The sequence below is a fragment of the Balaenoptera borealis genome (assembly GCF_965194805.1).
Source record: "Balaenoptera borealis genome assembly, chromosome: 3".
NCBI lineage: Eukaryota > Metazoa > Chordata > Mammalia > Artiodactyla > Balaenopteridae > Balaenoptera > Balaenoptera borealis.
In genome coordinates, this window is record NC_138866.1 from 166,442,740 (window position 1) to 166,470,505 (window position 27,766).

The following is a 27,766-nucleotide window of genomic DNA, read 5'->3' on the forward strand; positions in this document are numbered from 1 at the left end:
ACCTGGCCAAAGCGCATAACGAGCAATGGCCCTAAAAACTGTTGGGCTGAAGACCTTCAAGAGGAGCACTGCTGTTTACTAAGAAAATAGGATTCAAATTCATATTGGATACCCCTTTATATACTGGTTACCTGTTCACCAAAAGAGGTCTCGTAAGGGCACCTAATAAGAAGCACTTCTGTTCATCGTGTCCCACGGTTTTGTTTTATATGCTTAAAACAAAAGTACTTAAAATATTCTATAATCATAATCTTCTGTCTCAAGTTACATTCCTGGTCCCCACGAACTGCTAAGCACCCCTACCTTAAGTGGTACAGAAGACATTTTGTCGTATTTCTTCTTGTGCAAACAGATTCTCTAGACAGCCTGCCCACAAAAGCAGCTGAAAGAACTATGACACACTTCGCTTGGGTAAAGCCAGACCTTCCTTCCCTGAAAGACCTCTTATTTCATGCACACGGGCATATACTGGGCCTGGTTAAACTTCAGATTCACTCTAAAAACAATACTGAAGGTCACTTCAGAGGGCCTCAGAATACAGAAGGAACAGAGAGAAAAGGACCAAGGTCTGGCTGCCTCCGCATGGCTCATCTCCGTGTCACGTCCAGATGTGCTACGCGGACCAGGAGGGGCTCGTCCTTGTAACCGCAAGCAGCGCTGCCACAGGGCTCCGCGCGCACGTGGGCAGGCAGCCCCGGAAGCAGGGCCCGCCCCAGCGCTCCGTCCTCCCATCTTTCTGCCGGGAGCCTTTTTAATTCTGCCGTCGAGGCCCAGGCAGCCGGCTTCCCTCTGAGCTCCGCAGCAAGGCTGCTGACCACCTCGCTAATCAACGGCTGCACCTGGACAACGGGGACGCTTCCTAATCAGCGATCTGTGCTACACGGGCACCGCAGGCGTTGACTGTGCACCTTCAACTCTCAGGCTCTGGAGGAACCTCTTCAGCTTCAGGCGCCACTTCCATTTCTATCTTTATAGGTAATTTTACAACTAAGGGATTGACATTTTGGGTTCAAATATTCATAGAGGCAAGGTTTAATTGTCAGGAATACAGCATCACCACATTTTTTGGAGCTTTCTTCACCTAGGCAAGCTACAAATCAAGACTTGAATTTCTAAACCTCAAATCAAATCAAGTCTTGAAATCAAATGACCTGTTCATCCCCAAACTTTTTTCCTTAAGAGTATAACAGTGCAACACAGATACGACACCCAGAGGGGTTTCCCCCCAAGTTTTCTATTAAGCATGACCTTGAATACCAGACCCTGAATCAAACACCTTTTCTGTTCACCCACCACCTGCCTCAGGAAGCCAGGTCACCCAGCTGCAGTGATGAGATTTGAAAAGGTCCACAAAAATACAAAACTGCACTGAGCACTCAAACCAAGCCAAAGCGACGTCAGGAAACAGATCAGAGCTTTACCAACTCAAACAGACCATCTTTATATTCCTCCTCAAAACAGACTCTTAAAGGAAAGCCCACTGTGAGTACTAATAAAATATGAAAAACCCACACAAAAAAACTAGCTGATTTTAAAGTTGAAGTAAAAAATAAAACTGCTGGCTAAAAGAAAAATGTACCACGCCTCTCAGTATTGCACTAAAAAGGGAAAAAAGAAAGGAGAAGGCATACGGAAGACAAACGCATGACTTTTTAATTTGAGCAAAGGAATCACACACCTTCCAGGTGCACCCAGAACACCATGGCCCCATCAGCTCAGAGTCAAGGGCACATGTTTCTGTCCACAGCACCACGAGTAGCCCTACCTCAGAGCACGTGCCCGTTCTAAGGAGTCCAAATGAGCACAGAAAGCAGCCCTGTGGGGAAACAGCGGGGTTGTTCACACAGTGCCCCTGGAGCCCAGCATGCCTGCCCGTGGCCTCGGACGTGTGACAGTGACAAACGTGCAGAACCGAGACAAAGGGGAGATGGCGCTGCCCCCTCGCAGGCTGCGGCCCATGCTCACCCGGCTCCACCCACCCTTCTCTTGTCCTCACACTCCGTCCTCGGCTCCCTCCATCCTCCCCTCTGCTCCTGTCACAGTGCCTTTTTACCCCAGACACAAGAATAACTTCCATTTTCGAAACACCCAACTTAGGCTTCAACAAAGGCTCCCCCCAGAACATTCTTGGTTAAATGAGAGGCAACGATGAGGTCCAGTCATCCAGTGTCTCCTGGTCCCACACCGGAAGCCCACAGGGCCTCTCCCCAGCAGGCCATCCCCACTGACACTGAAAACCACAGCCCCACGCACCGTCCAGCCCCAGTCATTCTCAAGGGCGTGAGGCACCCAACGTGGCCCAGAAGCAAAGGCACTGACCACTCGTGGGGCTGTGCCCGCCCAGGGGTCTTGCACAGGGTCGTCCCCCCCTCCCACCCCCACCTCCTCGAGGCCGCCGCAGCCCCTCCGCACACGCTCTGTTCACGTCCTGCACTCCCCAAACCCAGGGGCCACCGACAGCTGCAAAGCCAGCGACTAAGCAGCGTCCCTCCCGCTGCGGAGGAGACGCTACACAGCGCACGGGGCCTGCACCCGGGTGCAGGGCTCAGACAGAACCACCAGCCTCCACGGAAGAGAACGGCGTGCACAGCAAGGACGCGTGCTCTCCTCCTCCAGTTCAGGGCTGTGCGGTTGATACTTCAAGTCACCCTTCTGAAAGGCAGCTTTGCTATGCTTCCTCCAGACTTCCGACAAAATGCAAGACACAGAAAATCAGACATTAGATTTACCTATAGAAAAGAGTCAAATGTATGCTAACATTAAAGTGAATGAACAATAATACGTCCCTCTTCATTGGCTTTAGCTCTCGAAGACAGAAGGCAATCTCCAATTCTGTAGAAACCCTGTTTACCAATGCCTTTCAAGCAAAGGAATAACAAGAACTACACATTAAAATAACAGCCCATCACTTACACACAGCTTGAGGGGGAAAAAAAAAGATTATCCGCATAAACTGACAAAAGTAATGCTCCCTATAAATGAAGCACTGCTTGATGAATGTGTGAGTTCGAAATTTTTGAAGCTGAATTTAAACACAGCATCACAACTTCGACTCTCATCCTAGATTTCGGCAGGACACACAGGGAGCCCTAAAACCTGGACTCGTAAGCAACTATACAAAATGTAGATCCACATCTAAAAACCAGAGATAGTTCAAAGGACAATTGCGATTACACTTAATTCAATAGCTGTCATCAACTAGTATCCTAAGTCAAGGTTCATTCCTGGACAGAATTCTAAATGTGGAGTGAAACCTTTTCTTGAGGTGAAGGACAGACCTCTTAACCTATCCATCCATGCACTAATTCCCCTGATTAATGCTAAATTTGCAGAGTGAGACAAGAGTTTATCAAATATAATCACAATATCTTTAATAGCTTCTCTTTCCCCACCAGGAACAGAATCATCCATCCACAAGAAAACTTGCTTACAAAATATTTCAAACACTACACAGTGTTGCAACACACAGCTATATTACATGTGAACTCCCATGCAGAGTATTTCCTATTCATCCTCCTCAGAGACACAAGGTCTATAATCGGAGGTGTCCAAAATAGAAGTGACTTGCATTTCACCATCCAACTAAGATTTCTGTAAAGCTCACGGAGCAATCTGGCAAGGATGTAACTGCAGTTGCTAACAATTATCTTTACTGTACTCCAGCTGTATTTCTCTCGGTACCAGGAGCCAGCTGACATGTCTGCGGAGGCTGGTACGTCTCTGCTGAGCATGGCACTCACATCTATCACACTCAATGAGCCCCCACTATACAGCCCGAATAGGGGACAAAGACCACAAAAGAATGACCCAGGAATTAAAATTACATGTTAGGTAATGTGTCTACCAAATAATGAAATCAGGTTGAAATTTTTTTTTTAACCAAAGTAGGATAACCACAGGAGTCTAGACACTTATCCCAGAGATGTTACCATTGCCCAAATATTTTAGAACTCCTTTTCAGTCCAATTTTTGAGCCATATGAAAAACAAATAAAAAAACAAAGTTTATCAAGTCAAAACTGTTGTATAGAATGTCAATATTCTGACAAAGGCGAAGAATAAAGGATTTCAAGGTTTTCCACTCCAGTATTTAAGTGTAACCTCCCCAGCAAGGCAACAGAGAAGCCCAGAATGTAGCAATTTGGAACTGACCGTCCCTGAGATGATCTCTCTTCTCAGAGTCACGAAGAGACTTTCTAGGCAAAACCTTGCCGACTGAGGAGCCTGCCAATTTGTCAGCTGTCAGACCAACCACGCTCGATTTTAGCTTCAGCACACCCTTTTTTCCAAGCTGGCAGAGAGCAAAAGAAGCCCCTAGAAGAAGCAAGGAAGGGAGCCATACGAAACAGCTACCAGCAGCACAAGCAGCTGAGAAAGGGAACAGAGGGCGAGGTCTCCTCTGGCCTCTCTGCAGCTGTGGACCCAGCCAGTCAGATTCTTCCTTGAAAAAGATGGGCACAAACTGCCCCAAAAAAACTCGCGCAGGGCTTCCTGAGCTTATTTTTCAGCCCATCAATTCCTCTTTATTTAAAGCAGTATTTTAATACAATAAAGCACCTGTATGCATGCCTCAAAAACCTTATTCTTTGAAGAATTTTTTTTTTTAAATCCCTGGCCTTACCCTCTCTGCCAGGGCACAGGCTGACGTTCCCAGGAACCCGGCTCCGCGGGCAGCCAGCCAACCGGCTGGCTGGCTGGGGGGACCGGGCATTCCCCAGGAGTCGGGGAAGCTGTCTCAAATACTCATCCCACTTTCACTGCGTGGCATCATGGTATGACTTGGGAAAGACGCAACCCAGAAGGGCAATAAATGCTAGAAAGAGGATGATTTCTATTCCAAATTCTACTGCCAGCAAGCTTCCACTCAAAGGTCACAGAACTCTGCATAACCTCATCCCACCCAGCTCTAAAATTCCACTTATCCTTCCAGTACTACCTTGAATGCTTGATATGTTGGTCGGATGAGCCCCTCGGCTTCTGGCTTCTCTGTCTATGGAAAGTTCAAACACAGGTTGCTGTAGCTCTTGCAGCACACTGCATATTTAATCCAAGAAAATCAACATGAGCGCCATGTTCATAATGACATACATGCATCTAGTACTTTCTGGTTTATTAAGCATTTTAGTCTCATTTTAGGTCCCTTGGGTCATATGTCAAGGCAGTTTTTTTTTTTTAATAAATTTATTTATTTATTTTGGGCTGCGTTGGGTCTTCGTTGCTGTGCGCGGGCTTTCTCTAGTTGCGATGAGGGGGGCTGCTCTTTGTTGCAGTGCGTGGGCTTCTCACTGCGGTGGCTTCTCTTGCTTCAGGGCACGGGCTCTAGGCGCAGAGGCTCAGTAGTTGTGGCTCATGGGCTCTAGAGTGCAGGCCTAGTAGTTGTGGCTCATGGGCCTAGTTGCTCCACGGCATGTGGGATCTTCCCAGACCAGGGTTCGAACCCGGGTCCCCTACATTGGCAGGCAGATTCTTAACGACTGCGTCACCAGGGAAGCCCTCAAGGCAGTACTTTTAAGCACCCTTCTTTAAGCAGAGAGGAAAGTGGCTCAGTAGCACAGAGGCCCCGCAGCAAAGGCAGAGCCACGTCCGGAGCGCAGACCTCCTGATTACTGGGCTCCCGCTCTTTGCCCTCCATCAACTTCACAGACCCAGAGGCACATTCTGTAAACCCCCTGGGAAGAGCCTTCTCTCATTCTTCAGGAAAGGTAGGCTAGGACAACAGTGAGCCTCGGAGCACAGAGAGGAAATGATCTCCTACCCGAGACTCCCAGCAACAAACTCAACATTTCATGATGACGCGAAAGGCTGCAGGGAGAGTGAGCTCTCTCCCTCCTTCCAGCTCCAGCTGAAAATGATACTGAAAGCACGAGAGGCTCTAACATCAACTGTTGGTGCCACAGACTTACCCTGGGCGCTAGATGTTGAATCATTAAAGGATCTGTACTTTGAAGTATGACAAGCATGATACTGTGAATTGCTCTCTTGTGAAAAATACCAAACACTGCTTCCTTAAAGGTAAGTCCAACACTATATGCTTGGAACTAAATCTCTGACCCTGCGTGATTAAAACAGGATTTCAAAGCTGCTCACGTGGTTTGCCTCTCATTATATATTTCCTTTTGGTTCTGCCCTTTCCTGGATAGGAATGGATTTAATCTTTGTGTTGTTAGTTTCATCTAGCCAGAAATGTGAAAAAAATTCATCTCCTTAAGATGATAGAAACAATCAGCTTTGTAGAAAAGGGTGAGAAAATCTACAATTCCAAAAAATTATTTAATCTTCACTCCTCCCTAAAAGGAGCAGAAAAGTAAAAATCCTATTCGCAAAGTATTGCTAGCCAAAAGCACACAGGCAACAACTGAACCTCTGAAAACAAGAGAGGCATGGGCCAGGCACAGATCACTCCCTCCCTAAGTAGCTATCACAGGGTAGTTGAGGTGTGACGCTCTAGCAAGTAAGGATAGATTGGACCCCAACTCTGCCACTAACTAGCTGTGGAAACTTGAGCAAATTTCTTAACTTTTCAGGCTCGATTACCTCTCCTGTAAAATGAGGAGAAAGATGTGAAGAGATTCACTACCCTCTTCCAAGATCTGCATGACCTGCGCAAGAGACTGCACCTCTCCAAGATTCAGCTTCCTCATCCGTAAAGTGAGGGGATGGGAGCAAATGACTCCCTGATTCTAAATTAGGGAGGAAAATAAGTGAGTGGAGTGGAGGTCAGGGGGCCACAGTCGTTGCTCCACGGAGCCACCACTGTATGCAATCAGCCCACACTTGGTCAGAACATCTTCACAAACCTTGCAGGCAGCACTGCTAATAAATTTTAGGCTGGAAGCAAAGTCTACAGGCATGGTTTTGCCCGTCAGGCTGGAAAGGTTAAAGTGGGGCCGAGACTCGAGAAAAAGAACGCAGAAGACATCAATTTCCATAGGCTGCAGACAGCGCAGACACCAACGGCAGGAGTCCAAGCTCCTGCTCCAAACAGGCATTTAGGTCTGTTACCAGCTCTCTTGCCGCCCCACCCTTACAGCAGTGGGCTTCCCCAGCTACCCTGCCGAGCCTGGGGAAGCACCTCAAGCTTCCAGCTTCCCTGGCCCGGGAGGTTCAGATACCAGTGCCGTATATCCCAGAACACATTTCAAGTTTAATCCAAGAAAGTCACATGAATGGCTATGTTCATAATCACATTTGTTTATCTAGTGTTTTTTGATTTATAAGCATTTGAGTCTCACTTTGATCCTTAAGGACGTGAGACCACAGCTAAAGCCATTCATCTGAAGAGACATCTGAAATAAGACTAAACATATCACGCTGTTAAAGAGATTTCCACTAGCCATTGGTTTCCTTTCAGTTTGGGTGTGTTTTTTTCTTTTGTTATGCTTTGAAATCTTTCTTCAGTTTCATTTTCAGGATATCACCTTATCTGCTTACCTCTCAGGTTAAAACGCAAACCAACCAAAAAGTTTCACATCCACTCTGCTTTCATTATTACAAGCCTTATTCATTCCCTACTTCCTTCTGCTTCCTCTCACTCAATAAATACACACACTGATGCTCTGACTCTGATGTCCTTCAGTGGCTGGCTTCACTCATTCATTCAACAAATATTTAAAGCGGGTTAAAGCGGGTCTTCAAGGTATCAGACACTACTGTAAGCACTAAAGTTACATCAATGAACAAAACAAAAATGTTCTAGTAGAACTTATATGCTAGAGTAGAAATATTATTACAATATATACATATATGTGTATACAATGTACTACAGGTGACATGCAATTAAGAAATCATACTGCACAAAATTTATATTAGGATTGCTGATGGGGTAACCAGAGGAACGTTAAAGTGGGGTGATTGGGAAGGCCTCACTGAAAAAGTGAGGCTTGAACTAAGACTGAAGGTGGTGAGGGGGCTGGCCAAGAGGACACATGGAGAAGAGTATTCCAGGCAGAGGGACAGAGCAGAGGTCCTGGAGTGACAGCATGTCTGGTGTGTTCAGGGAACAGCACTGAAGGAGGCCAGTGTGGCTGGAAACAGCTAGTGATTGAGGAGGGCAGGCAGATCACAAAGGGCCTTGGAGACTACTGGAAGGACTCCACTGTCAAGTTCACGGTGAGGCTTTTACTCCATGTGACATAAGGAGTCGCTGCAGCTTTTTGAGCAGAGGAGTGATGTGTTAAAGTTCTGAAAAGGATCTCAGCACAGCTGCAGTGTTGAGAACAGACCGTGGTGGGTAAGGGGAGAAGCAGGGAGACCAGTCAGGCTGCTTAGATTGCTACGCAGGAGAGGTTTTAAGAAGCGGTCAGATTCTGGATATATTTTGAAGGTAGAGAGTCATGCCTTCCTAGCAGACTGGATATGAGATGAGGGAGCTATTGGATTGTCAAGGATGACAGCTGATCCCTGGATGAAGTGGCTCCCAGTCATTTTGAGGTTTGAGTTTGTCAACCCAAACTGACACTCTGGTACAGATGTTACAATTATCCTGATTCATTTGGTCTCACCGAATTTTAAATTCTCTTTAGTCCATTCCTCCTCTTCTCCTCCCACAAAAATAATCTAATCAGGTAAGTCCAGCATGTCACAGATGGAGGAAGTCCTTCCCAGAGAAACCATGGATACAACGCAGTGACACACAGCCTACCCCAGAAGGCAACCCCACACTAGTTAATATTTAGTTAATATCTGATGACTAGTCAAGCAACAATGGAAAGTTTCCACTAGTCATTTACTGGCTCCATGACTTTGGGCAAGTCATTTCTCCTCTCTGTCTCATTTCTTGGTCTTAAAGTAAGGATAATATTACCCCCAGGGTTACTGTGACGACTGAACGAATGAGCTGATGTCGAGCGTTAAAGCGGCATCCAGCACAGAGTAAGCAATATGTAAGGGCTGTGCTTATTACCATCACTGTTGCTAAGCGTTTTTGTTTTTTCTCAATCCCACAATAATTTTACCAGGAGTAATACCTGGGTAACTGATGAGTCTAATATAAATTTCTAAAACAGGAATAACCTAACACTAAGGTACACTAAATACAAAGGCAGGCAAGTTGCCTGTGGGCGTCACGGAAGCCTAACGAAGTCACTGAAATTCTACAAACATTACCTGCTGTGTTTGGGCAGGGAAAACATGAACCTCATATCTTTGTGCTCTGAAGAAACTAACCTAACCCAGCTCCATGAACTTCTCTGAACCTTCCAAGACTAGCTGTCTGGAAGATCTTTCAGGGTATAAGAAATATGGTACTTAGGCACTTCAGCTTTTGTTACCTACTAAAATCAAGAACTCCTGAGATGCAGTTTTTACATGTTTACTAATCATCTAACAATCAGAAGTTAAAATACAGATATATATGTACATCTATACACTACAACTTAAGCAAATCTATTCTCTTCTCCCAGCCTCGGACAGAATGAATTTCCACGGAAAATGCCCCTGAACAACAGTGACACTTCCAAGGCTCACCCAGCCAGCGATTTTCAACCCGGCTGCATCTTAGAATCACCTGGAGCGCTTTACACGTACTAATGCCAAAGCCCAGTCCTAGATTTCTGCTCTAATTGAAACCGTTGAGAATGGCTGAATAGGTAAATACTACAAGTATTATTGACTGAATGTGGCAGACAGAACATTGTTTAAATAGTGAATTAGTATTTCTGGGTTTAAACTAGCCTCATACCAACTGGGTTCTGGGGTGAGAAGCCACTACAACCCAGATTAGAAATCATCTACAGCCCAAATTAGAAATCCTCTTAACCTGCTCTATAGTCTCTCAAACCACCCCAAACCTCCAAAACAAGAGCTGCTGCTCTTCCAAATGTTTTCTCAAAAGCGAATGAAGACCAAAACTTAGATTTCTTCCAAATGAAAGAACACAACACTACTCTATTTTTTTCTGGCAAAATCCTTCTAAGCCTTACTGCCGAATAGCTGATTACAATTACTTTTATTTTCCTGTTTCCTTACTATAGGCAATAATAATGTGCAGCCTGGGTCTAAGAAATGAGAGTATTCTTTTTGTTTGTATTATTTTAATCCATTATTTAAAACACAATGCCTCTACCTGATATTAAGGCACAACGTAAGGGAGAAATTATCTTCAATGTTCCAACATTATATAGGACTAAGTGATGATTTTCTATAACAAAATCATTCATTCATTCCTTTAAAACACAATACTTAGTGTTTATTACACGCTGGCCACTTCTTTCAGGTGCTTGAGACCATAGGAATGATCACGACAGACCGACCTTAATATCCTGCTAGATGCTTTTAAATGCATAAATTTTTTAAAAAGTACGGTTATAGTTCAAAGGCAACTAAAGAGTAGGTCAACATAATGGAAGTCTAAAATAACACCACTAGAAATGTCATACTGAACCCTAATTTACTAAGTGCCTACTATAAACCAGGCATTGTTTTAGTCTTTTACATATGGTACTCATTTAATAAAGTTGTTGTCCTAAAAAGAAGAATTTACTATTTAGAAGAAATTAAGTGAGGCCAAACAATGAGAAAATTCTTCCCTTTGGTAGAGTTTAAATTTGGCTTTGCACACTAAATGGAATGCGCCATCCTAAAAGCGACAAGAATAAATTACGATAGACTTGTGCCAATTCTTCACACAAGAAATTTTTTCAGATTAGTTCAACCACATCAACTGTGAAAAGATTCAATGGTTAAAAAAAGTCAAGTTGTCATAAAAATATATTTCCAATTTCAAATTTTTAAGGTGAAAATTTATAAACTGTATGATGCATAAACTACCCATCTGTAGATATTAAGTCACGTAGCTTATTGATAAGATGGTACTAATAAAGATACTGTAAGACCAATAAAATAAACAACCATTACTAGGCGCAGCGATCAGTCCTTTAACTTCCTTTACAAACACTAGTCCAAACCAAATCAATCAGAAATTCACGGGACTGTAATTCAGCCCTAAGCAAAAACGAGGGGACTTATTCCAAAGCTCTCTGCAAATCACTGTGATAATACTGTAAAGAAAAAATTTTAAAGCATTCAGGTGAAGCTCTCTGACTGCAATCTCTCAGCACCCCCCCCCCGAAAAAAAAGGCTTTTTGTTGGTGGTGTTTTGGGGAGGTTAGTTTTTTATGGAAATGGGCTGAGGGCCAGCAAGTGGGGTCAACTGGCGAGTTTCCGGGCAGCTGACCCAGGCACCCAGTCCTCGGCCTGCCCAAGGGTCCCCATACCCTTCGCCTTTCGGAGGACGGACGGCCTCACCCTTCTGCGCGCAACTAGACGGGCGGCTCCGCCGGACAGACGGCCGGAGCCCGGCCTGGACCCCGCCCAGGCCCGCTCTCGGGGGCGAAGACCCCGGCCCGCTCGCGGTGAAGGGCCGAGAGCAACGGCCGCCGGGCGGGGTGCGGGGCGCGCGCTCAGGCGGAGCGGGGCGTCGGAGGGATCGGAGGGACCCCCGCCCGCCCGCCTCACCGTCGATGTTCTCCCGGTCGCTGATGTGCTGCAGGTTGCAGCCCGTGTCCTCGCGGCTCAGGTCGGCGTCGGGCCGGCAGGACTCCAGCCGCGAGTGGGCATTCCTGCGGAGCTTGGGGCTGGACGACACGCAACACGAGGCGGTGTTCCCCATGGCGGGCGCCCCGGCCCCAGCGCGGCCCCGGGTCAGCAGCGGCGGCGGCGGCGCGGCCTCGCCATGGGCGGCCCGGCTCCCCTCGCCCGGCCCGGCGGCCTGTCCGCGGCGGAGGAGCGCCCGCGCCCGCGCGACTGCGGCCGCCCGGCCCGGCTCACCCCGCCGCCGCCATGGCGGGCGCCGCGCAGCCGCCTCCGCTACCCGGTCGGTCCGGCTCCGCGCCGGCGGCCGCAAGCGGTTCCGGTTCAGGGGGCGCGGCCGCTCGGGATGCGGGGACGCGGGGACTCGGGGACGCGGGGCGGACGCGGGCGGCGGGAACGCGGGCGGCCGTGGGCGGTGGGAACGCTGGCAGCGGGGAGGAGCAGCGCCAGGACTGGGCGTGGGCGGCCGTGGGGACGCTGGGCCCGGCCCCCCCGGCCCCGCCCTCCGCGCGCTCCGCCCCCCGGCACCGCACCGCCCTCTGCCCTGGAAGCGGATGCGCGACCGAGGAGGGGGCCCTCCAGCGGGCGCGGGCAGCGCGGCTGCGTCGCGAGGGACCGGTGCGGGGAAGAGAGGTGCGTGCGGCGCCTGGGCCGCGGGGTGGGGGCCGCGGGGCGGGGGCCGCGGGGCGGCTCCGGGCTGAGCGGGGGCGGTGGGGTGGAGCGAGGGGCTTTTTTTCTCCTTTATGCGCTGAGAGGCAGCTGGGCAGAGTGGGAGCGCACTCCTGTCCTGAGCCGCCTATCGTCTGCCCGGAACGCACCTTGGGCCAGGGCGGCGCCGCGCTCCCCGCAGGTTACCGTCAGATCCGTTCAGTAGTGCCTGCTCTCCTGTTCACCCTACCTCGTCGTGGGCCGTGCATTTGGGGACTCTGGAGGGTGTTCCCCGCCCCGCCACCCCCAGTGCATCGCTGCACCCTCGCCTGTCGGGGGGACAAAGTAAGGCGGCAGAAACAACCCTCCCACGCTTTCCAGGTGGCCAGGGGAGGCGTGCTGAGGGGAGACGCGGGGACAGAATGCTTTGAACAGGAGAAACCTGGCGCAACCCATTTTCCATATGAGGAAACTGAGATACAGAGACACGAAGTGTTAGTGACGGACGCAGGTACTAACTGGGAAGTAAGGAAACTAATACCCAGCATCAGCAATGTGTGTAATCTTGCCAAAGGCAGTGTAAACATGATTTTGTCTAATTATGGACGACTTTAACCTTTTTTTAACTTGTGCTCCCCCTCTGTCTCTCAGTAATGTTTATTACATTTATTAGTCCGCATTTTAAAAAGTTCCGTGCTCTGAACTGTATTATTGCCATTTGTTGGGTTAAGTGGTGGGTGTCCTTGTCCTGAGTTGGCCTGCTGGTCCCCTCTGCAACCATGACTGTACTGTAACGGGGATTGATGGGCGGCCAAAGGTAGGACGATTTACATCCCACCCCCTTACCTGTGAGGTCGATTCTGGTATCATCACTCTTTCCTTTTTGTATGTGCCGGAATGGCCTCCGCCTCCTCAGAAGAGATTGGCTGAATAAACTGGGAGCTAGTACTCTTAGAACAGGGTGCGGTCCCAGAAGGCAGAAAATCGGAATAGAGAATGCACCTGTTAGTAGCCCCAGATGACCCGCCTGTTGGTCATAAAAATAGTCCCCAAGAAATTAGGGAACAGGTAGATCCTGTGGTTTGGGACATATTGATACCAGGAAAGGCAAAGCATGTTCCCCCAATAGAAATAGAGGAAAAGCCTGGGGAAAAATACCCTTGGCAGAGGCACTGTCCTTTAAAGCCTGAGGTCTTGAGGCAGGGGAAGGGGTGGGGATGGGGGCCAACCGCTGCTCACCAAATTCCTAGAACCTGGGCTCATTCGGCCCTGCTAGTCCCCTTCTCTAATTCTCCCTGTCCAAAAGCCTCCCGGGGATATGGGGATACCGGTTTGTGCAAGACTTACAAGCGGTGCATGAGGCAGTCATCCATCCCATTCACCCAATGGTGCCAAACCTGTACACCGTACTTAAATGCCAGGGGATGCTCAATACTTCTCTCTGTTAGACCTCAAGGATGTATTTTTCTGTATCCCCCTACATCCAGACTCCCAGTACCTTTTTGCCTTTGAATGGAAGGAACTTGACACCCGGGAAGCTATTCACTACACTTGGACAGTGCTTCCACAGGGCCTTCGGGACAGCTGCTGTCTTTTTGGAAATGCGTTAGCAAAAGAACTGAGGGAACTGAGCCTGAAAAATGGAACTCTGTTACAGTATGTTGATGACCTATTAATAAATAGGTAAAGAAAGATTCAGATCAGAATACCGTTAAGGTCCTAAATTTCCTGGCAGAAAGGGGATATAAAGTCTCCCCAACAAAGACTCAGATTTCACAGCAAGAGGTTCAATATTTAGGGCTTGTTTTGACCCCCAGCATGAGCCCTGGCCATAAATCAGAAAACAGCCATTAATGCATTACCATCACCAACCACAAAGAGACAACTCCGAGGCTTTCTCAGAATGGCTGGGTTCTGCCGTATCTGAATTCCAGATTATGGCCTTATGGTCAAACCCCTATAGGAAGCTCTAAAGGGAGAAGAAAGGGAACCCCTCTAATGGAGTAGGGACCACCAGTGGGACTTTGAGACTCTAAAGATTGAGTTGAGTAGGGAACCAGCACTAGGGCTTCCAAATTTAGACAAACCCTTCACCCTATCGATGAGAGGTCAGGGATAGCACTAGGAGTCCTGACCCAAAAGCTGGGAGCAGATCAAAGGCCAGTGGTTTACTTTTCAAAACAACTGGACTCAGTAGCCCCGAGATGCCCCAGCTGCCTACAGGCGGTAGCAGCCACGGCCCTACTGGTCAATGAGCCTTCTGAGCTCACCGTGGGACAATACTAGATGCATCAACTCTTCATCAGGTGCAATCTGTGTGAGAAGCCAAAGGACACCATTGCTTAACCAGGGGAAGGTTAGCAAAATATCAGGCTCTCCTAATGAGTACCCCCGAAATTACTTTAAAGGTGTGCCAAGCCTTAAACCCAGCAACTCTTCTCACAGCTGTTGAAAATGGAGATTTATTGCATCAGTGTACACAGACAATAGAACAAACTTATTCCAGCAGATCCAGTCTTCTAGATGAACCCCTTGACAACCCTGAGGCTGAACGGTTCACTGATGGGAGTAGTTTTATAGAGATGGGAACCCGAATGGCAGGATGCTATAGTTAGCTTAAATGAAATCATAGAAGCCAAGGCCCCACCACCCCAGACTTCAGCCCAGAAAAATATTTTTACTGATTCTAAATATGGATTCCATGTGCTACACGCTCATGCTGCCATTTGGAGAGAGAGAGGAATGTTAACTGCTAGAAATTCTTCCATAAAACCTAAAGATTTAATCTTGGCTCTTTTAGAAGCAGTGCAGCTCCTGACCCAGGTGGCAGTAATTCACTGTAAGGGCCATCAGAAGGACGGGTCCTTTATAAGCCAAGGAAATAACAAAGCTGATCAGGCCACAAAACAGGCAGTTCAGTCGCAAGAGCCTGACCAAAGCATGACCCTAGTGATTGGCCCCCCTGAACTCCCTGGCCTGCCCCAGTATTCCCCACAGGAACAAGAGAATGCTGAAAAATGGGACCATAAGAAAGAAAGCACAGGCTGGTATATAAAGGATGACAAGTTTCTTATCCCTGGGGCCCAAGAAAGGAGGCTCATTAAGGTTTTACATGGTGCCACCCCCTGTGGGAGGAATACACTATGGGACTTGATACAAAGGACCTTATCAGGAAAGGGACTTAAAGGAACAATAAAACGAGTGACCCTTGCCTGTGATTTGTGTGCCCATAATAATCCGCAAGCCCATCCAATCCCTCCTTCATTACTCAAGCCACTTCAACCCCGTGGGACATACCTGGGGGAAGATTGACAATTAAACTTCACCCAAATGCCCCCACAGTCAGGATATAAATATCTTCCTGTGTCTGTCAGTACTTTTATAGGATGGGTGGAAGCCTTCCCCACTCAATCTGAAAAGGCCACTGAAGTCTGTAAGTCCCTCTTAAAGAGACAATTCCTCAGTTTGGGCTTCTAAAATCCCTCCAGAGTGATAATGGGCCCTCCCTCATAGCAAAGATCACCCAAGGCCTATCGACCGCCTTGGGAATTAGCTATAATCTCCACGCCTCTTGGCACCTCCAATCTTCAGGAAAAGTAGACAAAATGAACCATACTTTAAAGAAAACCTTAACAAAACTTTGCCAAGAGATTCATGAGCCCTGCTTCCTATTGCACTCCTCAGGGTTCACATAGCCCCCAGGAGTCTCCTGAAGCTTAGACCATTTGAAGTGACCTATGAGAGGCCCTTCCTTACCACTGGTATGAGGAAGTGAGCCAGAGGCTACAATGTGTTATTAACCTGGGACAGGTCCAAAAGGCAATCTTGGACTAAGCCAAGAAGGCACTGCCAGGTCCCACTAGGGATACAACAGAAGGGGCAGCCCCTCCACAAATTAACTTCGGGGACCAAGTTCTTCTTAAAACTTGGAAGGAGGGATCCCCTGGAGATGAACTATTACCAAAATGAAAGGGCCCCTGTAGAGTAATTTTAGCCACCCCCACTGCCATTAAACTTCAAGGAATACCTAGTTGGGTACATTTATCTAGATTAAAACTCTTGCCTCCAAAAACCCCACAGGCCACAACAGAAGAATACGCCTGTGAGCCAGTAGAAGACCTGAGATACTTATTCAAAAACCAAGCACCAGTAACAGATGAGTAAAGGGTGATGTGGTAGGCTGGACTTCTGTTTGCTTACTTTGTTATATTTTTGCTCACATCTTGCCGGTTTCCTCAACCACCCCCACTGAAAAAGCAACTCTTTTGTCCCTCCTGGGTCTAGAAGACCAGAACCAATGACAGAGTGGAAAATGTGGGTACTTCTCTTGGCCCTTCTCCTAAAGAGGGGCTGGGGAGAAAATAATAAGGGAAGGGGAACCTGGAGAGAAAACTCAGTCGTCAACCATTCCAGCATTTTGGCCTCAGGAAATAATCTCTCTAAGTGTTGGATCTGTCATCCCCTCGCACAAGAGGGGTTTTCTCGGCTCCGGTTTGTGCCTGTAGATGAGGACATTAATCTCATCCTGACTTCTGAACCCATTAGGAGCACACCGCTTCTAATAGTGGAACTCGAAGATCATGATGATATCGGGTGTGTAGAGCTTACAGACCCTTGGAACCAAACCCGTCTCTGGATCAAGCGGCCCCTTCTCTGCACAGGGCAAGGAAAACCCTGTTGCCCCTGCCAGACAGATACCTGCCTTACTGATACGGGAAGCTCACTCTCTATTTATCCTATGTCATTTTCCACTTCAAGCTCCTCATGCACTCCTAACCAGACTCATTGGTGTGTGGACCCATCTCTGCTCTCCCCAGGGACCCAACCCAACAGCTCTTGTACGCACTGGAAGGGAACAGCAGCCCCTTCCTGGAGGCTCACCTATCAGACCCCATCTGCCTTCAGTGATGAGGAGGGAATAGAGGAAAACTCAGAACTAGATGGAGGACCACTAGATGGAGGGCCCCTGTCCCCCAGATGCAATAATGCACCTAGCTGGGGTTCCCTTTTACGTCGATGGTTTAATTCCACTTCACCCCGCCAGGCTTGCACCCCCACTGGACATCTGTTCCTCTGTGGTCCACCGGAAAATAAACTATCCTTCGAAGGGAACCCAAATTCCTCCTTCTCCTGGCCTCTCCGAGCAATGGCCTATCCATGCTTAGACAATGTTCACTTCCGGGGAGAATGCACTTTGGGACGACTGGGCCCTAAAGGACAAGGTGCCACCATATATAATAATGCCACCTCTCAAAACAGACATAGCTGGGCACTCAGACTAATCCTGGCAGGAATTGGGGCGGCCATAGGAGTGGCCGCCCCTGGGGCGTTTTTCCCTATCACAAAACAACCTTAAGAAACCTCACACAGGCCATAGAGAACCTGGCCTCAAAAACTGGTGATGGGAATTCCCTAGTGGTTAGGACTCAGTGATTTCATTGCCGAGGGCACGGGTTCAATCCCTGGTCACGGAACTAAGGTCCCGAAAACCTCACTCGGCGCAGCCCAAAAAAAAAAATGGTGATGCCTTTAAGGGGCCTCCAGGAGTCCCTAGATTCCTTAGACGATGTTGTGTTTGACAATAGGTTAACCCTGGATATCTTCTGGCTGAACAAGAGGGTGTCTATGCAGTAATTAACAAAACATACATCAACAACTTGGGGGAAGTTGAACTAAATATTCAGGAAATTTATGAACAAGCTAAATGGTTACATGGGTTCAGCTACCCCACTGCCCAAACTATATGGGACTCAGTTAAAGGTTACATCCCTGGCATTACTTGGTTCCTGCATCTCCTGGGCCCTCTAGTGGCAGTAGTTCTTTTGTTATTATTCAGACCCTGCCTGTTTAATCTTTTAGTTAGATTTGTGTCTTCCAGGCTTCAACAGTTCCAAGTGAGGCTCATGGTGGCCCAAGGATTTCAACCCGTTCCATTAGAAGGTGACCCGTGTCCCTGTAGGTCCTTGGAACAGTCATCAAGGGACTTCTACACCTCTAGGGTAGGCTAGGGTCTGTGGCCCCTGTTCAGCAGGAAGTAGCTCCAGAAGAAGAGACATTTGGCCCCTTGACCCTTAAGAATAATGGGTGCAGGGATTCCCTGGTGGCGCAGTGGTTAAGAGTCCGCCTGCCAATGCAGGGGACACAGGTTCGAGGCCTGGTCTGGGAAGATCCCACATGCCGCGGAGCAACTAAGCCCGTGCACCACGACTACTGAGCCTGCACGCTAGAGCCCGCAAGCCACAGCTACTGAGCCCGCGTGCCACAACTACCGAAGCCTATGTGCCTAGAGCCTGTGCTCCACAACAAGACAAGCCACTGCAATGAGAAGCCCGCACACCACAACAGAGAGTAGCCCCCACTCACTGCAACTAGAGAAAGCCTGCGCGCAGCAACGAAGACCCAACGCAGCCAAAAATAAATAAATAAAATAAGTAAATTTAAAAAAGAATAATGGGTATAGAATCCCTCAAGGGAGAATGAGATCGGCTGGGACCTAGGGTCATCTACCAGGACGCTTGCACCTGGACAGTGCCTCCTTGAACAACAGGAAGCTGGCAACCATAAACGGACCAAGGGGTAAAGCTTTCTTAAGCAACAGGATGCTGAAGGCCGTGAATCAACCACAAGTGATTAAAAACAACCTCATGCCTGTGCAGTAGGGGCGATGTTGACAACTACACAACCTTCCTGGTGGCGGTAACGAGCAAGTCTGCCATTTTGAGGTGCCAGCACAGAAAGTGGGAAACTGCACATGATCTCTGTATATGGCACTGCCAAGAAGGATGAACAAACTGCCTAAGCCATGCCCCCTGTCTGGCCTGCAGATCCACCCCCAATGTCACCCCATCAAAGGACCCAGGGAGCTCTTTGTGAAGGAGTGGGCAAGGACACCTGGTGCTTGCTTTCAGTTCCTTATGCTGCAGCACAAGCCCCCATAAAGCCACGTCTGAAATTCTCATCTGGCCTCTTGTCAATTTCTATTGATTAAAGAGTCCAAGGGCGCAGGTTGGTAACACTTGGAATATAATTGATAGCAAAATGCTGATACCGAGGAGATGAGGAAAGAAAGTTCTAAAGAACTGCGGCCCCAAAGAGGTGGGTAGGTAGCAAGAAGATGAAATGATTCTCTTTATTAAGGCAGCTCTGACCTTCTTGCTTCCCAGGAAAGCTTGTAACATAATTGTAAGTCAGTGAATATTCAGATTTTCAGGGCTACAGTGCATGGGTAAGATGGCTGAAAATTGGGAGGGGGTTACCGTATTCTCTGTTCTGATTGCTGTTTTGTGATTTGAGTGTCGTATGAAAGGAAACATCCAGTCATTATCATACGTGTGCAGCATATCCATGCAGGCACATTAAATTTTTATTTAATCATAACAATTATAATATTAATGATACGGTTTGAAGGGCTTACAAGGAGACACAGAATGGCACTTAGGAGACAGCATGACTGTCTGCAAGCTTCTCGTGCTGACAGGTCATTGGCAGAACTAGATGGCAGTGTTAACCGAGAAAAGCATCTGGAGGAGGGGGCAGGATAGCCACAGACTGTTGCCAAAGGATGGATAGCTACTGGTCTGCAGGGACTTTTCTGCACTCCCCCCCCCCTTTGATGTTCCCACCTTATTCCCCTTAGGATTGCACCTGTTGGGCTTATTCAGGAATATGACTTCTGGTCAGCAGGCCTGGAGAAGAAAGATAAGTACGAAAGCCTTGCCAGTAATTTACCAGGGTGTCAACCCCACCCCACCCCTGCCAAAACACACGCACACACACGTCAAAATCCTCCAGGCAGAGATGCCTCCTGCTTGACACACAGTGACACTTTAGGAAAGGCTGCAGAAGCAGTGGGATGCCAAGATGGTAATGAAAGGTGTCATTTCTTGAACACCTGCCAGATACTAATTTTTTTTCACAAGCAAGCCCACCCTATTATTCCCCATTTTACAAATAAAGACACTTGAATTCTGATAATTAAACCTGTGGAATGTCAGACTACTGAGAAATGGCCTAAGTGGGGATCTAGTCCATGAGGTCCCCTCTTAGCTGCATCCACCCCACCTTCCTGCCCCCCCTCCAGGAATCACTGAACCGGAAGAGAGCCGGGAGGCAGATTGGAATAATGAGGGAAGGAATCTGCAGACGTTTTGAGTAGAAAAGAGACTCACTGTACTGAGTCTGGCTTGTCTTCTTTCTTTTTGAAGGAGTTTGGGAGTGACTGCTTAGGACTAGTTCTAGACTTGAAGAGAGGGGAGCCTTGTTATTTCTGTGGTCCAGCCCTCCCGACCAAAGGCAACAAGGTTGAAGAGAAGCATTATTCAGAAAAAACTTGTGCCTTTAGCCACAGTATCTACCATGATGTATTACTTGGGATTCTGAATGTAGGGACACTTCCTCAGTATGGATCTAGCCCAGGTTTGGGGCTGGAAGGGGAGAGGGAAGGTGAGCACTGCGGCCTGAGACCCCGTGCTCGAACACTCAGCCTTCTTAGAAAACATCCAGCTGGATCGACTCAATCACACCCTGCTCTTTGAGCAGAAAGAAGCATTGGGGAATTATTTTTCTTCCTCTCCTCCATAATCGCTATATAAGGTTTTGGTTGTTGTAGAGAGGTGCATTTGGAACTTGGGTGAATAGCGAAGTCAGTGCTCTTCAAACTTTTTAGCTATGGCAGCTTTTTTTTTTTAAGAAGGTTTTGAAATGAATCACAGTATTTAAAACATTAGCAATATGACTATTAGCTTAAACAATTTATAAATATCTACTTATAAAAACAAATCAGTGAGAATAGGCTAGCTTGATTGAATCAGGGAGAGCGTAATTACAGTCTCTTCAGCCATACTCATATCCTTGAAATATGAACCAATCACTTGCACAACTCCCTGAGTCACCTCCTAGAAGACAAAACACTGAGCCAAGTTAACTCAGGAAATGGACCTTTGGTCAGAAGAAGGAAAATGGCTAAAAGCTTGGACCAAATACCTGCTCACACTATATCTGCTCTTCCTTTATCACCTGGTCGCCAGTTTCCTGTGCCAGTCACTCTGACATTTGTAAGGCAGATGTGGAGTAACCAAGACCTTTTGCTGTGCCACCAGTGCTCTTCCTGTCACCACCTTATTCTCCAATGACCCCGCCCCCAAATTAGGCCCCCAGAATACTCAGTGGTAACCAGCTACGGGGAAGTATTGACTCTGATAGCAACTTGACTTTGACCAACATAAGTGATTCATTTATCAATAGAATATTTCTTGAAAGTACCAAGCCAGGGACCTTGGGGATGCAAAAAATGGATAAAATATAGCTCTCACCCTAGAGAAACTCATAGTCCAGTAAGGTAAACAGTCAAAAGAACAGGTTTAGAACATGTTAAGTGATTGCAGTCACTTAGTGGTAAAATCTGAATACTTTTATTGCCTGTGGATACACCTAAAATTCCACTATGAGAGATTTATTCCTATGAAGTAAAGAATTATATCCAGAGACCCTCTCAGAGTGAAAACTCCCATAAGCAATTAAAGATGGCTAGTAGACTGAAACACTAATGCCAAGCCTTTTGGACCAGAAACATCTGCCAGATTCTGAGGTCATGCTCCCACTCAGCAGAGAAGAACGCTGCAGTGAGGAAAGGAGAGGGAGAAGACAGCACTGTGCCACATAGTTCCTATCCGTGAGCAAAACCTGTGTTTATGGGATAAATAATGAAGCAGGGACAGCCATAGTCTCTGGGTATGGGCAAAGGCCCACGTGGGAACTGATTTATCTGTCTTCCTCACCACTGAAAATTCATCTGTCCCCAGGCTAACCAGCCTTAAGGAGTCCAGTCTCTCTCTTGCCAAACTATCTTCTTTATCCCTCCTACTCACCAAGAATAAAAATGGTAAGTGTATGTGTGATGTCTGAGAATTAGGATGTCCTCTGGACAAGGCAGATTCCAGCACCTCACAAAGTCAGGCGTAGGTCAGGTTGGGAGAGGCTGCATCCCTACCCAGTGTCCGTTCTCCCGTCTCCCTTAGTACAGGGCCCTTCACCTTGTGAGGAACACAGTCTGCCCACCTCAGAGCCCACAGCTGGCCACGCGACCAAGTCCAGCCAAAGATGTGAGTGGAATCTTCCAGGAAAGTGCTCTGAAAAGGCTCCCTCCTTTTTTTCTTTTTGGAATGGGGCTGGAATTCTAGAGAATGCACTTTTAAGTACCAGGTGGCCTTAAAGAGGGAAGCCTTGACCTAAGATCATGTCCCTGTGCTCTTTTGCATGAGAGAAATAAACTGTTATATAAGCCACTGTTGGGAAGGAGCCCTGGTCCGGGGAGATCCCACATTCCGTGGAGCAACTAAGCCCATGCACCACAACTACTGAAGCCTGCACGCCTAGAGCCCGTGCTCTGCAACAAGAGAAGCCACCACAGTGAGAGGCCCACGCACCACAATGAAGAGTAGCCCCCGCTCGCCGCAACTAGAGAAAGCCTGCACGCAGCAACGAAGACCCAACGCAGCCAAAAATAAATAAATAAATTTATTTTTTAAAAAAAGAAAAGAGATATACCATAAGCCACTGTTAATTTGAACTCCTAAGTTATATGCAGCTAAACCTAATCCTGATCTGGCCAGGATTTGATATTACTCTTTGATTGGAGTTTCATGTATTCATGTTGACAATTTTCACTGATTGGTCCCCAGATAATAAGGGACTCTGACCTAGAACTGTGGGGTAGTCTTACACGCTTGGCTCCCCATAGTAGAGTCCTGGTTGGAGTGGGAAGATGCAGTAGGCAGGCTCTGGAGCCAAGGTAGGATTTTGGTGGCAAAGGGAACTTTTTTTTTTTCAGCTGCGCCCTGCAGCTTGTGGGATCTTAGTTCCCTGACCAAGGGTTGAACCTGGTCCCAGGCAGTGAAAGTGCTGAGTCCTAACCACTGGACTACCAGGGAATTCCCGACAAAAGGAACTTATTTCTCTAAAAGGCAGATTAGTCCCCAGAGAAATTAAAAGAATTAAATAGCTGATACATTATTTTAATATAGCACTCCTTCAGCATCCTCAGAACTAGAGCCGAGGGTTCCTGTGAGTAGGAAACTCCATGAATAGACCCTGGTGTATATGCTCAAGAGCCACCTGATCCAGGAAACTGATTCTTTCCTGTTCAAAACCTTTTTTTCTTTCTGGACCTCCCTTCATGACTCCCCTACTAACTACTTGGAAAGGGAGTCCGAAGATCATTTCTGCCACTTTGTACTCCTCCCAGCACAGGCCAGAAGGCTCTTTAGTCCCATGTGGCTGGCGTTGGGGTGTTGGCAGGGGATTCACTGACTGTCTCCCAGTAGCCGGGTACTTCCACATACCTTTATCTCAGTTAACTGGCCTCAGTTCAGACCCTGTTCCAACACGAAAAACCCAGCAGCATTTTTTTTTAATTAATTAATTTATTTTTGGCTGCGTTGAGTCTGCATTGCTACGTGCAGGCTTTCTCTATTTGCGGCGAGCAGGGGCTACTCTTGGTTGCGGTGTGCGGGCTTCTCATTGTGGTGGCTTCTCTTGTGGCAGAGCACGGGCTCTAGGCGCGTGGGCTTCAGTAGTTGTGGCTCGTAGGCTTCAGTAGTTGTGGCACACGGGCCCTAGAGCACAGGCTCAGTAGTTGTGGCGCACGGGCTTAATTGCTCCACGGCATGTGGGATCTTCCCGGACCTGGGCTGGAACCCGTGTCCCCTGCATTGGCAGGCGGATTCTTAACCACTGCGCCGCCAGGGAAGCCTCCCAGCAGCATTTTTAAAGTAAAACAAGGATAGTTGATGAGTTGTGTTAACTTATTGTCTCTACCTCACATTTTTAGCCTCCAAGAAACTCAAAACACCCTGCAGCTATAGTTCAACATTCAAATAGGCCTGGGGTCCCCAGGAGCAGCGAGGTGGATGCTGCTGAAGTGGGCAGTCTTGTCACCACCCTGCTTAAAATCTGTCAACAGCCTCTCACTGGTTTTAGAATAAAAACTCCACTCCCCCTGACCTTCAAGCCCACCCTCCCTCCAGCCCATGAGAACTTCTCAGAACTCACTCCTTGCCTGCCATTCCCGCCTCTCACTTTACTCATGACCACATCCCCCAAAACCCTCTTCCTCCTCCCCTGCCCCAGCTCCACACGATTATAATCCTTCAGGTCCAGCACAAGCACTGTTTTTTTCTCAAGCCCTCATGATGCTGGAGATCATAAACTCAATAGATTTTATCTAAAACCACTTTTCTCTTCCTACTTTTTTATGGGTTTTTTGTGCATTAATTTGCTTGATCCTGCCTGCTGAACTGTAAGCTTCTAAAGGGCACCCATGCTTCCCAGACTCCTCGATGTGCTCACCAGGTGCCTGGCATCTAAGAGGCACCCCAGGACTATATGTTACCTGTAGGAGGTTAGACAAGAACCAAAACAGGCTCCTTTTTCACCCCCTCGGTCTCCTGGTGTTCTTCTTTCTCTCCTTTATTCTCAGCAACAGAAGGACAGGGAATTATTTGGGGACAGGGGAGGTTGCTAGCGATGACTGTAGAAAGCTAGAGTTGTCATGGGTAATTCCCTTTGATTATATGTTGAAATTTTTGAGAAAATATTTTTCTCATTCTCTGCATTGTGAAGCTTCTGGTATTTATAGAGATCTTTTGGCAATAAATAGTGTTTATTACCTTTAATGCTTTCTCTCGAATGTAATTAACCAGGAAAAGAGCCCTTGTGAAATGGAGTTGTACTTCTCAGAGCCTAGCTCTGACTGCATTAGGAAGAAAAACATCAGAGTGAAAGTATAATTCATCAAGTTGTCTACTTCAAAGGCAGAAATCAGAATTCCACAGCTCAGGTTGCCATGCCTTATGTCTTCTTTTTTTCTTTTTAACCTGAAAGCACCCAGATCCTCCGGAAGAAAAACGTGTGTGCCGTGTGTGTGTGCCGTGTGTGTATGCCGTGTGTGTGTGCCGTGTGCGTGTGCCGTGTGCGTGTGTGTGTGCCGTGTGTGTGTGCGTGCGCCCGCCTGCATGTGTGTGTGCGTGCTTGCAAGCGGCACATGTGTACTAATAAGCCATATTTCTTCAGTTGACCACTTTTGCCAGTTTGTCCCAAACAGTGGTTTGCCCCTGTCTAGAGATACTTTTTTGGGGGGCAGCCACACCGCACGGCTTGTGGTATCTTAATTCCCGGACCAGGGATTGAACGTGGGCCCTCAGCAGTGAAAGTGCCGAGTCCTAACCACTGGACCCCAGGGCATTTCCTGGAGATACTTTTTATTATTCCCACTGGGGAGGGACTGTACTGCATCTAGTGGGTAGAAGCCAGAGATGCAGCTAAACATCCTACAGTGTGCAAGAGAGCCTCCACGGCAAGAACCGTACAGCCCACGAAGGCAGCAGTGCCAAGGTTGAGAAGCTCTGTCTAAATCTGCCAGTTATTCACTTCAAATATGTCATTCATTCCTTCCTTGAGAACATACTTTTCATAGCCTCTGAAGAAAATAACAGCAATTACACACTATCAAGAACTCATTATCTAGTTTAGCTTTCCACTGAAAACTTTGTAAGAGGAAAAGTAACATATTTTCAAAAAAAAGACTGTTAATCTCAAAACACTTCTTAAGTGTGAAAAGACATTTTCTTATTATGTGAGTACCTATATAATATCCTCAATTTTGCCTCTTAGCCTACAAAGGCTAAAGATTTAATATCTGGCCCTTTACCAAAAAAAAGAAAAGCTCCTAATCTAGAAGACTGTGGATGTTCTGATATTTGCTAGGAAACCTTAAAAGTGGCGCTGAAGGACTGCTGGCTGGGGAAAGTTTGGTTACGTATGAAGTCTGATTAGTCCGATTTAGCAAATAAAGCCCATCTACAGTTACATTATTTAATCAAAATAGAATTGGGGACTTCCCTGGCAGTCCAGCGGTGAAGACTCGGAGCTTTCACTGCAGGGGGCGCAGGTTCGATCCCTCATTGCGGAATTAATATCCCACATGTTGCTCATAGCCAAAAATAAAAAATTTTAAAAATAGAATTGGACTTGAAGCTACATTTATCTGCTATAAACCTAACACTGTACAATTTAGTTTCAGCAAAGAACACCACCTGTCTCACGTCAACATTGCCAGTTTGAATTTTTGTTAGTTTTACAGTTTTGTTTGTATCCCATTTGTACATCATGCTTTGACTTCAGACATCAATGTCATGGAAACAGTGGAGTGTCCAGAAGAGGCTGTATCAGGCAGAGCAGACCTGGACAGAAGTCTGGTCTTCCCTCTTCAAATGCAGGGCTCTTAAATTTAATATGCACTGAACCACCCGGAAGTGTTTCACATTCAGGCTCCCAAACTTTTCTCCCAAAGACAAACATGAGTTGATGGTTCCTATAGTCACGGCTTTGTTCTGACCTTCGCTTTAGACCCCAAGAGGATCTTTCACAAATCTCCAAGGCAATTTTCTCTATAAGAGATCCCCACCATGAGTTAGGAAGAAAGGGAGCCCACTCTACCTTAGAATTCATTGTTACTGTAAATCCTAAACTGCACTTGTTTGCAGAATATTCTAGAATACAGCAGTGCCTTGAGCTATTTCATTTGTAACCAACTAGCAGTAATTCAGGTTCAAAGATACAACTACTGAACAAGGGAACTTCCAGTTGAAAAAGAAAATGTGGCCAAGATTCATTCTCTATCAATCTAGTTAATTTTTAAAAAGCTTTAAATAACATAAACAATCTCAGTAGTCTTACATTTTAGTGATTTTCTGAAATATTCACCACAGGTTCAAACATACATGCAAAAGCCCTTGCTTCATTGCCTGCAAAACCAATAAATATCTTCATTTTAGATAAAAATCATTAGTCCAGCACAGGCTTCGTGGTTAGTGTAGAATGTGTACTACTGAATAAAAGTCTCAGTGCCAGGTGCCAAAAACCTAGTGTCTCTAAAAAAGACTTTCAAAAACCAAGTCACCTTAAGTTCAGGCCACTTCCTAAGCTAACATTGCTGAGGAAACCAGGGTATTAACCTGTGATTTTGACTGAATATTTTACACAAGCTACCCTCCAGACCCCACAGCCCACTGCCCATTAAGACGTAAGACATTTATTATAAACAAAAGCTTTTTCTAGGAAGGGGAAGATTTTTAGACTGGAAAATGACAGGACAAGGCTCACCTGGTAGCGAAAAGCTCCAGGGCAGGGAATTCCAGTCCCAGCTCAACTCCTGAATGGATGTGACTGAAGGGGGCTTGGGTTCACCATCCAGTTTCCTCACTGTGAACCTGGAATGACAACATACCCGACTTCACAAAGGAGCCAGGACGTGGAACGAACAAAGTGACAGCAGCATTTTCCCAATTCAAGATGGGAAAGCATAAATCAACTATACTCCAATAAAGATTTAAAAAAAAAAAAAAGATGGGAAAGCATAACCTCATTGTGTGCGATGTCCCCACGTACCTTTCAATGACCCTCTGCCATTTTAACTCTCAGTTACTTATTTATTCTCAGTCTCAGTACCTTCTGTTCAGATCCCTTTGGGTTCCCTAACCTTGGCTTTGGTCTCTGGTGGTGAACCCCGACCAAGCTTTCCGACAAACATTTCT

At 47.1% G+C, this 27,766-nt stretch overlaps 1 protein-coding gene and 2 long non-coding RNA genes across 4 annotated transcripts in view; 1 reads left to right on the forward strand and 2 right to left on the reverse strand.

Annotated features, from left to right (window-relative positions):
• CCNY (cyclin Y) overlaps positions 1-11,744 on the reverse strand; it is a 122,026-nt gene extending 110,282 nt beyond the window's left edge. Inside the window, exon 1 of one of the 2 annotated variants that reach the window (XM_082385650.1) lies at positions 11,454-11,672. In XM_082385650.1, coding sequence (XP_082241776.1) covers positions 11,454-11,607 — 154 coding nt within the window. In that variant the 5' untranslated portion in view covers positions 11,608-11,672. Of the gene's footprint in view, positions 1-11,453 lie in introns of both variants that reach the window. The other variant, XM_082385651.1, reaches the window with a different exon arrangement.
• Positions 11,745-12,226: 482 nt separating this feature from the next.
• On the forward strand, positions 12,227-27,577 carry LOC309625706. Its single transcript, XR_014242676.1, has 3 exons — positions 12,227-12,701; positions 16,257-19,181; positions 22,438-27,577. It is a non-coding gene; the product is annotated as an uncharacterized lncRNA (long non-coding RNA).
• On the reverse strand, positions 19,497-27,414 carry LOC309625724. The gene is made up of 2 exons (XR_014242707.1): positions 27,336-27,414; positions 19,497-19,861 (listed from the first exon to the last, which is right to left on the reverse strand). It is a non-coding gene; the product is annotated as an uncharacterized lncRNA (long non-coding RNA).
• Positions 27,578-27,766: the final 189 nt, after the last annotated feature.